A 16706-nucleotide genomic window follows, 5' to 3' on the forward strand; every position below is an offset into this window, starting at 1 on the left:
AAAACACTGCAAAAGCGTATTATATTCTCCAACCTAAAGTGAACCTAACTCAAAGAAAATATTATTTGCAATTTGCTATATTATAGGAAACAAAAAAAGTTATTGCGCTCAACCAATACCTTGAAAATGTTTCCTTATTTTGTCTTGAATTCTTCCTTAACCGCTTGCCGACCGCCGCACGACTATTTACGTCGGCAGTCAGCCCCTCACAGGCAAAGCGACGTAGAGCTACATCGCTAGCCTGTGAGGGTCTAGGGAGCGAGCACGCGCCGCCGGAGGCGCGTTCCCACGCGGTCACGGACCCCCCCGCGCGTGTGCCCGGCGGACCCGATGTCTGCCGGTCACTCGCCGATCGTCCGTTAGAGCAGGAGAAAGGCAGGCGGCTAATGTAAACAAGGCGCCTGTCATTCTCCCCTCTGTAAGAATAGTGATCATACGGTTCTACTATGTAGGACCGTTGATCACTGTTCCTACACCTCAAGCCACAGCCAATCACAGTTAGAAGCACGCCCCTAGGGACACACATAACCCCTCCCTCTCAAAAAAAAAGTTAACCCCTTCACTGCCAGTGTCATTTTACAGTAACAGTGCATATGTATAGCACTGATTACTGTAGTAATGTCACTGGTAACCCCAAAAGTGTCAAAAATGTCAGTCAAGGGTCCGATCTGTCCGCCGCAATGTCGCAGTACCGCAAAAAAAATCGCAGATCGCCGCCATTAAAAAAAAACAACAAAAATGACAAAAATCTTTCCCTTAGTTAGTAAACGCAATAACTTTTGCGCAAACCAATCAAAATACGCTTTTTGCTAATTTTTTTTTACCAAACATATGTAGCATAAAATAAATTGGACTAAAATGTTAAAAAAATTTGATTTTTACATTTTTTTTGGGGAATTTCATATAAAAAATGTTAAAGATATTGTTATTTTTGCAAAATTGACGCTCTTTTTTTGTTTATAGCGCATGATCAAAAAATCGCACAGGTGATCAAATACCACTAAAAGAAAGCTCTGTTTGTGGGAAAAAAAGGACGTCAAATTCGTTTAGGTACAGCGTTGCACGACCGCGCAATTGTCCATTAAAGTCACGCAGTGCCGAATCGCAAAATAGGCCCTGGTCAGGAAGGGGGTAAAATCTTCCAGGGCTTAAGTGGTTAATAATAGCAGTGCATGCCCTGCTATGTGGGGTGTCTAAGTACTCCTGTACTGACAGCGGCATAACTGTATATCAGCAGTGTAAATGTAAAGCTGCCCATACACTGAGTGAATTTCAGTGAGTTCCTGATAAAGCAGCCAAAATTTGCTTCATGGATGGCCTTGTTCACATCCTCCCATCCGACATCCTTGGACTAAAAAATCAAAGGAGCGGGACGGAAAGCTGTTGGCTAAACAGTGGCTGCATCCAAGCAGATGCAGCTGCTGTTGGGGTATTCTGACTATTGCCGACAGCTTCTGTCTGAATACAGTAGCTTGCACTGCAGATTTGCCTACCCACGTTGTATTGCTTGAATAGAGGATTCTTTTAAATTAGATTTTTAATTCTGTAGACTGAGCTAAAAAAACTTGGTGCTTGGCCAGGTTTAGGAACTGCTGCCTCTGTTAAGCCAGACAAAGAAGGATCAAAATTTGGCTGGTTCCTGCTGAACCAACCAAATTTGAATCCATCTATGGGCAGGCTGGTTGTACTGATGTTGATCCATTGATCGACTTTTGTAAAACCACCCTGTCAGTGGCTATAGCTGCCGGCAGTGATAATTGAATTCTGGCGGCTGGGAAACTTTCCACTTTCAGAATACAATAGCGAAATAATACAATACTGACTGTGTTGATGAGGGAATCAAGCAATCTTTCCTTCAACCATTCGTTGTACAATGTATGTGTAGGCAGGTGCAGTCTGCTTTCTCCACTGCAGGTAGCACTGAAAAGGCAGCGGCATTGCAGAGGGAGAGGGAGCCAAGAGAAACATGGTTATTTTATGGTTTCCTGGGTCACTTGGGGAGCTATCCAATTGGATGCTGGCACTCCATGTGATTCTGGCAGCCATCTTGGGTCAGGCAGATTCTATTTAAGACCCTGGCTCCCAGGCTTGGTGCGCATTTTGCATGTGGTCAGTGTAGGGACAGGTCAGGGACATATTTAGTGGCAGAGAGAGGTTCCAGATAAATAGGGAAAGTACAGGGACATGCCATCCTTCCTGGAAGCTTCCTACTTGGGTACAGACCAGCCAGGCTGCATTCCGCCCCTCAAGACAGAAGCTGGTGGCGCAGCCCAGACCAGCTGCTTTACTCAACGCTGTAACATTTTGTGTCGGGTGGTTTCCCCGCCGGGTTAGTTGTACTTTGCTAAACTTTAACCTCAATACAGTTCTGTTTCTGCAACTGGACCACACTGTACATCCCCATACATAGCTTGCAGTAGTCTCACTACTGGGCTGTCCATTGCTCTCCTTGCTTGAGGCTCTGACATAGTAAAACCTTGCCTCTACTAGGGTTGAGCGGACACCTAGATGTCCGTGTTCGACGGGTTCGGCCGAACTTTAAAAAAAAGTCCGGGTCCGTGTCCCGGACTTTTACCGAACTTTTCCCGGACACCGAACCCCATTGAAGTCAATGGGGACCCGAACTTTAAGGCACTAAAATGGCTCTAAAACACCAAAGGAAAGGGCTAGAGTGCTGCAAATGGCAGCAAAACGTAATTAAGAGCATGGCAAGTGCTCTGCAAACAAATGTGGATAGGGAAATAACTTAAAACAACAAAAAAAAACAGAAAAATAAAACAATGTTCTTCTTCATCTCTGAAGGACGAGGCCCATATGGAGTAGGAGGGAGGTTGAGGTGGTGGTGGATGTGGCGGTGACATAGGCGTGCGCACAGGGTGTGCTGGGTGTGCCTGGGCACACCCTAATCACCTAGGGCACATAGCATTGCCAGTGAGGAGATGGGAAAGATCTCCCTGGGACCTGCTCTGCTCTATTTCTCCTTGCCTACAGGTACATGGCCCCGATACATTACTCTCCCTGCTGGCAAACACATGCATGTGTATTTCAACTTTGGGGTGCACACCTTAATGCAATAGGCTGCGCACACCTATGGGCGGTGTAGGTGGAAGCGGCGGTGGAGGAGGACCAGGGCCGGATTAACAGCATCATGGGCTTGGTGCTGAGGATTTTGAAGGGCCTTAAGGGCCGTGCCTTGCCATGCACCCAGAGGAGGAAGGGTGCAGCCATGCATGCCTAATTCAACATGGGATGCTGTCTCTGAAGCCCATAAACACATCCATGCATCGCCAACTGTCCCTCCTTGTCCGGCCTTCACGCTGTGTGGGGAGGTTCTGAGGGTGCTGCCTGGGGAAGCGAGCATAGAAGCCAGACTTCTGTGTTTACAAGTGACAGAAGAGCGGTAACAGTGAATATGGCCAACCCGGGGCCTATATAAAAGGTAGGGGCCTGGAGCTGCAGCTCCAATAGCCCCTACATTAATCTGGCCCTGAGGAGGAGGACGAGGTAGCCAACACTGCTTCTTTTCAAAAATTTTAAATGAGGGTACACCCCAAAAGAGTGAGAAAGAGCAAAAATGGAACAATGGGTGGGTAAGGTCGGTATCCATTGCTATTCTGCATAAGGTACGGAAAAGTCCCGTGGGATCCATGCCTGGTTCATTTTAATGAACGTGAGCTTGTCCACATTGTCTCTGGACAGGCGGCTGCGCTTGTCTGTTATAACGCCCCCAGCCGTGCTAAATACCCGTTCAGATAATACACTGGCTGCAGGGCACGCCAGCACCTCCAAGGCGTAAAGGGCAAGCTCAGGCCATGTGCCCAATTTGGAGACCCAGAAGTTGAAGGGGGCAGACCCGTCATTCACTACATGTAGGCGTGTGCACACATACTGCTCCACCATGTTGGTAAAATGCTGCCTCCTGCTAAGACGTTCCATCTGAGCTGCTGGTGCTGCTGTTTGTTGTGGCGTGCTGACAAAGCTTTTCCACATTTCGGCCATGCTAACCCTGCCTTCTGAGGTGCTGGCGGTGCCCTGGTTGCGTTGGCGACCTCCTCCTCCTCCTCCTCCTCCTCTGCCTTGTGCTTCCACTGTGGCCCCGCTGTCAGATGGGAATGCCAGCAGCATGGCGTCTACCAGCGTGCGCTTGTACTCGCGCATCTTGCGATCGCGCTCCAGTGAGTGAATTAAGGACGGTACGTTGTCCTTGTAACGGGGATCCAGCAGCGTGGCCACCCAGTAATCAGCACAAGTTAGAATGTGGGCAACTCGGCGGTCGTTGTGGAGACACTGCAGCATGTAATCGCTCATGTGTGCCAGGCTGCCCAGAGGCAACGAAAGGCTGTCCTCTGTGGGAGGTGTATCGTCCGTGTCCTCTGTATCCCCCCAGCCACGCACCAGTGATGGCCATGAGCTGGCCTGGGTGCCACCCTGCTGTGAACATGGTTCCATCTCCTCCTCCAGCTCCTCCTCCTCCTCATCCTCCTCATCCTCCAGAACTGTGCCCCTGCTGGACAATTGCGTCCCTGGCGTTTGCGTGTGCAGGAACCCACCCTCGGAGCCCCTTGCGAATGACTGCCCTGAAAGCCTTGGAAATGTTACCTCTTCATCCTCCTCCTCCTCCTCATCCTGTGCCACATCCTCTTCCATCATCGCCCGAATTGTTTTTTCAAGGAGGCATAGAAGTGGGATAGTTAAGCTGAGAACGGCGTCATTGCCACTGGCCATGTTGGTGGAGTACTCAAAACAGCGCAACAAGGCACACAGGTCTCGCATGGAGGCCCAGTTAAATTAAATAGCGGAATAGAAAATATGATCCAAAAAAAGTGTATGTATATCACACGTACACAACCACACTGGGCCCCAATTACTATTGTTTGTACCCCTAAAAGGCTAGATGAGGAGTAGGGGGAGTATGGAACAGGCAGCACCCTCAAACCTTCAGAAGTATGAGATGAACCCCAACAACTTGGAAAGGTGGATCTCTCTCACACGTACCAACACAGACTATCCCCCAATTTAACTGATCCCCAAAGGTTTTTGATTAAATAGCGGAATAGAAAATATGATCCAAAAAAAGTGTATGTATATCACACGTACACAACCACACTAGGCCCCAATTACTATTGTTTGTACCCCTAAAAGGCTAGGAGTAGGGGGAGTATGGAACAGGCAGCACCCTCAAACCTTCAGAAGTATGAGATGAACCCCAACAACTTGGAAAGGTGGATCTCTCTCACACGTACCAACACAGACTATCCCCCAATTTAACTGATCCCCAAAGGTTTTTGATTAAATAGCGGAATAGAAAATATGATCCAAAAAAAGTGTATGTATATCACACGTACACAACCACACTAGGCCCCAATTACTATTGTTTGTACCCCTAAAAGGCTAGATGAGGAGTAGGGGGGGTATGGAACAGGCAGCACCCTCAAACCTTCAGAAGTATGAGATGAACCCCAACAACTTGGAAAGGTGGATCTCTCTCACACGTACCAACACAGACTATCCCCCAATTTAACTGATCCCCAAAGGTTTTTGATTAAATAGCGGAATAGAAAATATGATCCAAAAAAAGTGTATGTATATCACACGTACACAACCACACTAGGCCCCAATTACTATTGTTTGTACCCCTAAAAGGCTAGATGAGGAGTAGGGGGGGTATGGAACAGGCAGCACCCTCAAACCTTCAGAAGTATGAGATGAACCCCAAAAACTTGGAAAGGTGGATCTCTCTCACACGTACCAACACAGACTATCCCCCAATTTAACTGATCCCCAAAGGTTTTTGATTAAATAGCGGAATAGAAAATATGATCCAAAAAAAGTGTATGTATATCACACGTACACAACCACACTAGGCCCCAATTACTATTGTTTGTACCCCTAAAAGGCTAGATAAGGAGTAGGGGGAGTATGGAACAGGCAGCACCCTCAAACCTTCAGAAGTATGAGATGAACCCCAACAACTTGGAAAGGTGGATCTCTCTCACACGTACCAACACAGACTATCCCCCAATTTAACTGATCCCCAAAGGTTTTTGATTAAATAGCGGAATAGAAAATATTATCCAAAAAAAGTGTATGTATATCACACGTACACAACCACACTAGGCCCCAATTACTATTGTTTGTACCCCTAAAAGGCTAGATGAGGAGTAGGGGGGGTATGGAACAGGCAGCACCCTCAAACCTTCAGAAGTATGAGATGAACCCCAACAACTTGGAAAGGTGGATCTCTCTCACACGTACCAACACAGACTATCCCCCAATTTAACTGATCCCCAAAGGTTTTTGATTAAATAGCGGAATAGAAAATATGATCCAAAAAAAGTGTATGTATATCACACGTACACAACCACACTAGGCCCCAATTACTATTGTTTGTACCCCTAAAAGGCTAGGAGTAGGGGGAGTATGGAACAGGCAGCACCCTCAAACCTTCAGAAGTATGAGATGAACCCCAACAACTTGGAAAGGTGGATCTCTCTCACACGTACCAACACAGACTATCCCCCAATTTAACTGATCCCCAAAGGTTTTTGATTAAATAGCGGAATAGAAAATATGATCCAAAAAAAGTGTATGTATATCACACGTACACAACCACACTAGGCCCCAATTACTATTGTTTGTACCCCTAAAAGGCTAGATGAGGAGTAGGGGGAGTATGGAACAGGCAGCACCCTCAAACCTTCAGAAGTATGAGATGAACCCCAACAACTTGGAAAGGTGGATCTCTCTCACACGTACCAACACAGACTATCCCCCAATTTAACTGATCCCCAAAGGTTTTTGATTAAATAGCGGAATAGAAAATATGATCCAAAAAAAGTGTATGTATATCACACGTACACAACCACACTAGGCCCCAATTACTATTGTTTGTACCCCTAAAAGGCTAGATGAGGAGTAGGGGGGGTATGGAACAGGCAGCACCCTCAAACCTTCAGAAGTATGAGATGAACCCCAACAACTTGGAAAGGTGGATCTCTCTCACACGTACCAACACAGACTATCCCCCAATTTAACTGATCCCCAAAGGTTTTTGATTAAATAGCGGAATAGAAAATATGATCCAAAAAAAGTGTATGTATATCACACGTACACAACCACACTAGGCCCCAATTACTATTGTTTGTACCCCTAAAAGGCTAGATGAGGAGTAGGGGGGGTATGGAACAGGCAGCACCCTCAAACCTTCAGAAGTATGAGATGAACCCCAAAAACTTGGAAAGGTGGATCTCTCTCACATGTACCAACACAGACTATCCCCCAATTTAACTGATCCCCAAAGGTTTTTGATTAAATAGCGGAATAGAAAATATGATCCAAAAAAAGTGTATGTATATCACACGTACACAACCACACTAGGCCCCAATTACTATTGTTTGTACCCCTAAAAGGCTAGGAGTAGGGGGAGTATGGAACAGGCAGCACCCTCAAACCTTCAGAAGTATGAGATGAACCCCAACAACTTGGAAAGGTGGATCTCTCTCACACGTACCAACACAGACTATCCCCCAATTTAACTGATCCCCAAAGGTTTTTGATTAAATAGCGGAATAGAAAATATGATCCAAAAAAAGTGTATGTATATCACACGTACACAACCACACTGGGCCCCAATTACTATTGTTTGTACCCCTAAAAGGCTAGATGAGGAGTAGGGGGAGTATGGAACAGGCAGCACCCTCAAACCTTCAGAAGTATGAGATGAACCCCAACAACTTGGAAAGGTGGATCTCTCTCACACGTACCAACACAGACTATCCCCCAATTTAACTGATCCCCAAAGGTTTTTGATTAAATAGCGGAATAGAAAATATGATCCAAAAAAAGTGTATGTATATCACACGTACACAACCACACTAGGCCCCAATTACTATTGTTTGTACCCCTAAAAGGCTAGATGAGGAGTAGGGGGGGGGTATGGAACAGGCAGCACCCTCAAACCTTCAGAAGTATGAGATGAACCCCAACAACTTGGAAAGGTGGATCTCTCTCACACGTACCAACACAGACTATCCCCCAATTTAACTGATCCCCAAAGGTTTTTGATTAAATAGCGGAATAGAAAATATGATCCAAAAAAAGTGTATGTATATCACACGTACACAACCACACTGGGCCCCAATTACTATTGTTTGTACCCCTAAAAGGCTAGGAGTAGGGGGAGTATGGAACAGGCAGCACCCTCAAACCTTCAGAAGTATGAGATGAACCCCAACAACTTGGAAAGGTGGATCTCTCTCACACGTACCAACACAGACTATCCCCCAATTTAACTGATCCCCAAAGGTTTTTGATTAAATAGCGGAATAGAAAATATGATCCAAAAAAAGTGTATGTATATCACACGTACACAACCACACTAGGCCCCAATTACTATTGTTTGTACCCCTAAAAGGCTAGATGAGGAGTAGGGGGAGTATGGAACAGGCAGCACCCTCAAACCTTCAGAAGTATGAGATGAACCCCAACAACTTGGAAAGGTGGATCTCTCTCACACGTACCAACACAGACTATCCCCCAATTAACTGATCCCCAAAGGTTTTTGATTAAATAGCGGAATAGAAAATATGATCCAAAAAAAGTGTATGTATATCACACGTACACAACCACACTAGGCCCCAATTACTATTGTTTGTACCCCTAAAAGGCTAGATGAGGAGTAGGGGGGGTATGGAACAGGCAGCACCCTCAAACCTTCAGAAGTATGAGATGAACCCCAACAACTTGGAAAGGTGGATCTCTCTCACACGTACCAACACAGACTATCCCCCAATTTAACTGATCCCCAAAGGTTTTTGATTAAATAGCGGAATAGAAAATATGATCCAAAAAAGTGTATGTATATCACACGTACACAACCACACTAGGCCCCAATTACTATTGTTTGTACCCCTAAAAGGCTAGATGAGGAGTAGGGGGGGTATGGAACAGGCAGCACCCTCAAATCTTCAGAAGTATGAGATGAACCCCAAAAACTTGGAAAGGTGGATCTCTCTCACACGTACCAACACAGACTATCCCCCAATTTAACTGATCCCCAAAGGTTTTTGATTAAATAGCGGAATAGAAAATATGATCCAAAAAAAGTGTATGTATATCACACGTACACAACCACACTAGGCCCCAATTACTATTGTTTGTACCCCTAAAAGGCTAGATGAGGAGTAGGGGGGGTATGGAACAGGCAGCACCCTCAAACCTTCAGAAGTATGAGATGAACCCCAACAACTTGGAAAGGTGGATCTCTCTCACACGTACCAACACAGACTATCCCCCAATTTAACTGATCCCCAAAGGTTTTTGATTAAATAGCGGAATAGAAAATATGATCCAAAAAAAGTGTATGTATATCACACGTACACAACCACACTAGGCCCCAATTACTATTGTTTGTACCCCTAAAAGGCTAGATGAGGAGTAGGGGGGGTATGGAACAGGCAGCACCCTCAAACCTTCAGAAGTATGAGATGAACCCCAACAACTTGGAAAGGTGGATCTCTCTCACACGTACCAACACAGACTATCCCCCAATTTAACTGATCCCCAAAGGTTTTTGATTAAATAGCGGAATAGAAAATATGATCCAAAAAAAGTGTATGTATATCACACGTACACAACCACACTAGGCCCCAATTACTATTGTTTGTACCCCTAAAAGGCTAGATGAGGAGTAGGGGGGGTATGGAACAGGCAGCACCCTCAAACCTTCAGAAGTATGAGATGAACCCCAACAACTTGGAAAGGTGGATCTCTCTCACACGTACCAACACAGACTATCCCCCAATTTAACTGATCCCCAAAGGTTTTTGATTAAATAGCGGAATAGAAAATATGATCCAAAAAAAGTGTATGTATATCACACGTACACAACCACACTGGGCCCCAATTACTATTGTTTGTACCCCTAAAAGGCTAGATGAGGAGTAGGGGGAGTATGGAACAGGCAGCACCCTCAAACCTTCAGAAGTATGAGATGAACCCCAACAACTTGGAAAGGTGGATCTCTCTCACACGTACCAACACAGACTATCCCCCAATTTAACTGATCCCCAAAGGTTTTTGATTAAATAGCGGAATAGAAAATATGATCCAAAAAAAGTGTATGTATATCACACGTACACAACCACACTAGGCCCCAATTACTATTGTTTGTACCCCTAAAAGGCTAGATGAGGAGTAGGGGGGGTATGGAACAGGCAGCACCCTCAAACCTTCAGAAGTATGAGATGAACCCCAACAACTTGGAAAGGTGGATCTCTCTCACACGTACCAACACAGACTATCCCCCAATTTAACTGATCCCCAAAGGTTTTTGATTAAATAGCGGAATAGAAAATATGATCCAAAAAAAGTGTATGTATATCACACGTACACAACCACACTAGGCCCCAATTACTATTGTTTGTACCCCTAAAAGGCTAGATGAGGAGTAGGGGGGGTATGGAACAGGCAGCACCCTCAAACCTTCAGAAGTATGAGATGAACCCCAACAACTTGGAAAGGTGGATCTCTCTCACACGTACCAACACAGACTATCCCCCAATTTAACTGATCCCCAAAGGTTTTTGATTTAATAGCGGAATAGAAAATATGATCCAAAAAAAGTGTATGTATATCACACGTACACAACCACACTGGGCCCCAATTACTATTGTTTGTACCCCTAAAAGGCTAGATGAGGAGTAGGGGGAGTATGGAACAGGCAGCACCCTCAAACCTTCAGAAGTATGAGATGAACCCCAACAACTTGGAAAGGTGGATCTCTCTCACACGTACCAACACAGACTATCCCCCAATTTAACTGATCCCCAAAGGTTTTTGATTAAATAGCGGAATAGAAAATATGATCCAAAAAAAGTGTATGTATATCACACGTACACAACCACACTAGGCCCCAATTACTATTGTTTGTACCCCTAAAAGGCTAGATGAGGAGTAGGGGGGGTATGGAACAGGCAGCACCCTCAAACCTTCAGAAGTATGAGATGAACCCCAACAACTTGGAAAGGTGGATCTCTCTCACACGTACCAACACAGACTATCCCCCAATTTAACTGATCCCCAAAGGTTTTTGATTAAATAGCGGAATAGAAAATATGATCCAAAAAAAGTGTATGTATATCACACGTACACAACCACACTAGGCCCCAATTACTATTGTTTGTACCCCTAAAAGGCTAGGAGTAGGGGGAGTATGGAACAGGCAGCACCCTCAAACCTTCAGAAGTATGAGATGAACCCCAACAACTTGGAAAGGTGGATCTCTCTCACACGTACCAACACAGACTATCCCCCAATTTAACTGATCCCCAAAGGTTTTTGATTAAATAGCGGAATAGAAAATATGATCCAAAAAAAGTGTATGTATATCACACGTACACAACCACACTAGGCCCCAATTACTATTGTTTGTACCCCTAAAAGGCTAGATGAGGAGTAGGGGGGGTATGGAACAGGCAGCACCCTCAAACCTTCAGAAGTATGAGATGAACCCCAACAACTTGGAAAGGTGGATCTCTCTCACACGTACCAACACAGACTATCCCCCAATTTAACTGATCCCCAAAGGTTTTTGATTAAATAGCGGAATAGAAAATATGATCCAAAAAAAGTGTATGTATATCACACGTACACAACCACACTGGGCCCCAATTACTATTGTTTGTACCCCTAAAAGGCTAGATGAGGAGTAGGGGGAGTATGGAACAGGCAGCACCCTCAAACCTTCAGAAGTATGAGATGAACCCCAACAACTTGGAAAGGTGGATCTCTCTCACACGTACCAACACAGACTATCCCCCAATTTAACTGATCCCCAAAGGTTTTTGATTAAATAGCGGAATAGAAAATATGATCCAAAAAAAGTGTATGTATATCACACGTACACAACCACACTGGGCCCCAATTACTATTGTTTGTACCCCTAAAAGGCTAGATGAGGAGTAGGGGGAGTATGGAACAGGCAGCACCCTCAAATCTTCAGAAGTATGAGATTGTGTTCACTGTACCCCACAAAGATTGAGTTCACTGCACCCCACAATGATTGTGTTCACTGCACCCCACAAAGATTGTGTTCACTGCACCTCACAAAGATTGTGTTCACTGTACCCCCCAAAGATTGTGTTCACTGCACCCCACAAAGATTCTGTTCACTGTACCCCACAAAGATTGTGTTCACTGCACCCTAAAAGGATGTTGTTCACTGCACCCCACAAAGATTGTGTTCACTGCACCCTAAAAGGATGTTGTTCACTGCACCCCAAAAAGATTGTGTTCACTGTACCCCCCCAAAGATTGTGTTCACTGCACCCCACAAAGATTGTGTTCACTGCACCCCAAAAAGATTGTGTTCACTGCACCCCAAAAAGATTGTGTTCACTGTACCCCCCAAAGATTGTGTTCACTGCACCCCACAAAGATTCTGTTCACTGTACCCCACAAAGATTGTGTTCACTGCACCCCAAAAAGATTGTGTTCACTGTACCCCCCCAAAGATTGTGTTCACTGCACCCCACAAAGATTCTGTTCACTGCACCCCACAAAGGATTTTGTTCACTGCACCCCAAAAAGATTGTGTTCACTGCACCCCAAAAAGGATTTTGATCACTGCACCCCAAAAAGGATGTTGTTCACTGCACCCCAAAAATGATTTTGTTCACTCCACCCCAAAAAGATTGTGTTCACTGCACCCCACAAAGATTGTGTTCACTGCACCCCAAAAAGATTGTGTTCACTGTACCCCCCAAAGATTGTGTTCACTGCACCCCACAAAGATTCTGTTCACTGTACCCCACAAAGATTGTGTTCACTGCACCCCAAAAAGATTGTGTTCACTGCACCCCAAAAAGGATGTTGTTCACTGCACCCCAAAAAGGATGTTGTTCACTCCACCCCAAAAAGATTGTGTTCACTGCACCCCACAAAGATTGTGTTCACTGCACCCCAAAAAGATTGTGTTCACTGCACCCCAAAAATGATTTTGTTCACTGCACCCCAAAAAGGATTTTGTTCACTGCACCCCAAAAAGGATGTTGTTCACTCCACCCCAAAAAGATTGTGTTCACTGCACCCCAAAAAGATTGTGTTCACTGCACCCCACAAAGGATTTTGTTCACTGCACCCCAAAAAGATTGTGTTCACTGCACCCCAAAAAGGATGTTGTTCACTGCACCCCAAAAAGGATTTTGTTCACTGCACCCCAAAAAGATTGTGTTCACTGCACCCCACAAAGGATTTTGTTCACTGCACCCCACAAAGATTGTGTTCACTGCACACCAAAAAGGATTGTGTTCACTGCACCCCAAAAAGATTTTGTTCACTGCACCCCAAAAAGATTGTGTTCACTGCAGCCCAAAAAGATTGTGTTCACTGCAGCCCAAAAAGATTGTGTTCACTGCAGCCCAAAAAGATTGTGTTCACTGCAGCCCAAAAAGATTGTGTTCACTGCAGCTCACACACAGAAAAATGGATGTGGATCACTGACACCTGCCTATCTCCAATCCCACACCACACAGCAATATCGATTGTAGTTTGTAGAACACAGTTTCCCTAAAATTCAGCAGACTCTGTCCCTAACAGGATTGAGAAGAGATCGTAGATCAGGATTGAGTGCAGATTCACCCCACCCCCCACACAGCAACTCGCCCTGCCTAAACACTCCGACCTGTCCCTCAATTCTATCCGGACACAAATGGTTTTTTCCTGCCTATCTTTCCCTAATCAGCAGCCAGCACATTGATGTGTGCTCTGTCCCTTAGCTAAGCAGCAGAATGACGCTGCTGCGGCGGCTGCCTCGAACTTATAAAGACTTGGTCACATGCTTCAGACGGCCAATCACAGCTACTAAGACATTTGCAGGCATGGCTGGGATGGCTTAAGGCACACCAGTTAAACGATTGTTGATTGGCTGTTGAAAGCCCGCCATGAAAAGAGCGCCAAAGCATGCAAAACCCGGAAATAAAACGACCGAACACGGATTTTTACCCGAACATACAGTAAAGTGTCCGTGTCCGTGTTCGGGTAAAAAAAATCCAATTATTCGGTACGAACACGAATAATACAGTCCGTGTTCGCTCAACACTAGCCTCTACCAAAATGGTGTCCACACAAAGACACAGTTTAGATCAATGCATTGTAAGCCAGTAATAGGGAAAGATCAGCTGCAGGAGGACCACAAGCAATGCTGGTGAATAGTTCTTTGCCCTCCACCTGCCATTTTTGCATCCAGAGTACTACTCCTTTTTAGGGCAATGTAAGAACCTCAAAGCAATTCTGAAATCTGTATTTTTCCTGTGCATATTTTCATCTATCTTTTGATTGCAGGCGCTATATCTTTAACTGGGGACACAGACTCAATGCACTGGTTATAAAAGTGCTTGCAGGTAAGAGTTCTGTAATCTTCACATATGAAGAATACGGGTTTATTTATTTTTTTTTTTTTTTGTAAAATGATTAGTATTGTTATTAACACCTTGTGCTAATTAATATAAACTTGACCTTTTTCTGTAGTGGCCACCATCTTTCTTGGGCTGATTCTGATAGACACAACCTCCACCAAATGGATGCCTAAGGCTATGGGTGGATTTTTTGCATGGGAGGTTCTGTTTTATATCATTCTGGAGATTACCTTGCACTTAAAAAAAGAAGGTAAGTGCCACATGGATTCCTTTAAGTAAAACCTTACCTGCTAATACTACTATGATGATACTCTAACAATTTGTTATAATTTATAGGATGCTCAAAACTGTTACACCCTAAAGACAAAATGAGATGAGAGTGGCTAGGGAACTTGGCTTGTGGGGCCACTTTGCTGAATGGGTATTTTTTGTAGTTTCTCCAATTAAAGTCATGTTATTTGTATTCCTATTCAATTGTTCAATTCCCCCTTTGATATCTCTATATTAGGTAAAATGTACAGGTGCCATTTTCTTTATTTCCTGCAGGATATATATGTTCATATTATCACTCTCACTAACAAGTATGGCTTTTCAGGGAGAAGTGATTGCTAGTGTGTCTATGCCACCTGTTGGCTAAAACAAAGAAACCAGCCCAGGCTCTAATAGGCATGCCTTTGGCATCACTAGGCAGCACAGAATAATTTTGCTCAGTGCACAGAGATATTTTCTGAGCATTAATTCCTTCTGCTCCTTCCTGACACTTTAGTATGCTAATTTGCAATTGCCTTCATCATTCTGACCATAACCCAAGCCTGTCTTATGGATTCCTTTTTTTCATGTGCCAAACACACTTCTATTTGTATTTTGATTCTTATCCTATAATTGCCTTCCCTCATCTGTATGTTTTGTAGTCTACATTATTAACTGCTGATTTGGCATTTGGTACAAATGATTCCCTGGTGTCTAAAGCCAGCCAGAGATGGAGTGATTTTCTTTTCTGCAACCATGGAATGCAGGAAAGAAAACCGTTCGATTTCCCCCATCAACACAGTCAGTGTTGATGATTTCTTCCTTGGAGCTATTGTGTTCTCCCAGTGGGGGGAGCTGTCTAGGCCTGGAAAACACACAGTGATTATTCCTAATGGCTATAGCCACTGGCAAAAATTGCATGAAAAATCCAACAGGCTCGTTGTACCCAAGTTGATTGATCAATCAAGTTTGGTACAATCAGCCTGCTCATACATGGTTCGAATAGTGGCCGGTCCCTGCTGAACTGGCCAAGATTTGAATCGTCTATGGCTGGGTTAAGAGTTTGTCCTCGCATACGGCAACCCTGCCCACCCCTCTGAATTCTGAGAGTTCTAGTCCTGTGGGCATACATTCAGGCTCGTCTGAGGCTCACTGTTGCTGCAGAACAACCAATTTTAATAAAGCCCTTTCCTGGAGGAGAGGACTGTACAATTCCAATTTTTTAATTTTAGGTAGAGTAAGGGAGGGTTATTACCTCTGTAGGCTTTTTCTTGCCATGTGTGTCTCATTAGGGAGATTTAAATTCACTCCCTGTCCAATAGCCAAAACAGGAAGTGAGAGATAATCCCTCCAAAGTGAGCAAATCCTTGGATATCAATAGGGTCACCAAAGCTAGTGTCCCCGTTGGAAGATGTCCCCTCTATTCTGATTGTAGCACTACCCCCTTAAGGACTGCAAGATGTCACACTTACGGGTCCCCCTGAGTTACCAGTAGCAACCTTGACATGGACAGTCTCTCTCTTTTCCTTCTTGGCTCGTCCAATAATCAGTCCAGGGGTATGTAGTTGTTTTTATGTTTAATAATAAATTGGGGTTGGGAGAAGGGAATAGTGGAATACTCCAAATTAACTATGCACAATATTGGAGGACTTCTATCTCTCGGTACAGCCAGGCTGTTGATCCACCTTGCCACTGAGGTGGATTTAATTTTAAGTCTCTTTCCTAAGATGACTTGATGAACTAAGGTTATCTTCAGGACACTCTCCTCAGTATCCTCTTTCTCAACTGCCGACACCCGTCCTTCCACTATCCTATTCTTTGGGGGGGTCCCCCTCAGGTCAGGCCCCTTGACACGAGCTCCTGTACTCACGATACTGTTTTTCTAGGGTCTCCAGTGTCTCCCCCTCAGTCAGCTCTCCTGGACCTCTGGATTCAGCTCCGTTCATCTGGCCCTCAGTATGTCCTCCTGAAGCCAGGTTCCAATGCTACAGAGGAGGAGGCAGCCGCCACCCTCCCTCTGGGACTCTGCTCTCCAGCCAAAGA

The 16706-nt window shown here is 44.8% G+C and overlaps 1 protein-coding gene across 1 annotated transcript in view; it reads left to right on the top strand.

Moving 5' to 3' along the window:
- The window catches only part of LOC309561256 (putative ferric-chelate reductase 1), a 118920-nt gene that overhangs the window by 91690 nt on the left and 10524 nt on the right, over window positions 1–16706 (top strand). Inside the window, exons 13-14 of the mRNA XM_082265056.1 lie at window positions 14341–14399; window positions 14527–14664. Of these exons, the coding sequence (XP_082121182.1) occupies window positions 14341–14399; window positions 14527–14664 (197 nt within the window). The remainder of the gene's footprint in view (window positions 1–14340; window positions 14400–14526; window positions 14665–16706) is intronic.

Source organism: Pelophylax lessonae, assembly GCF_965119305.1.
Source record: "Pelophylax lessonae genome assembly, chromosome: 8".
Lineage (NCBI taxonomy): Eukaryota > Metazoa > Chordata > Amphibia > Anura > Ranidae > Pelophylax > Pelophylax lessonae.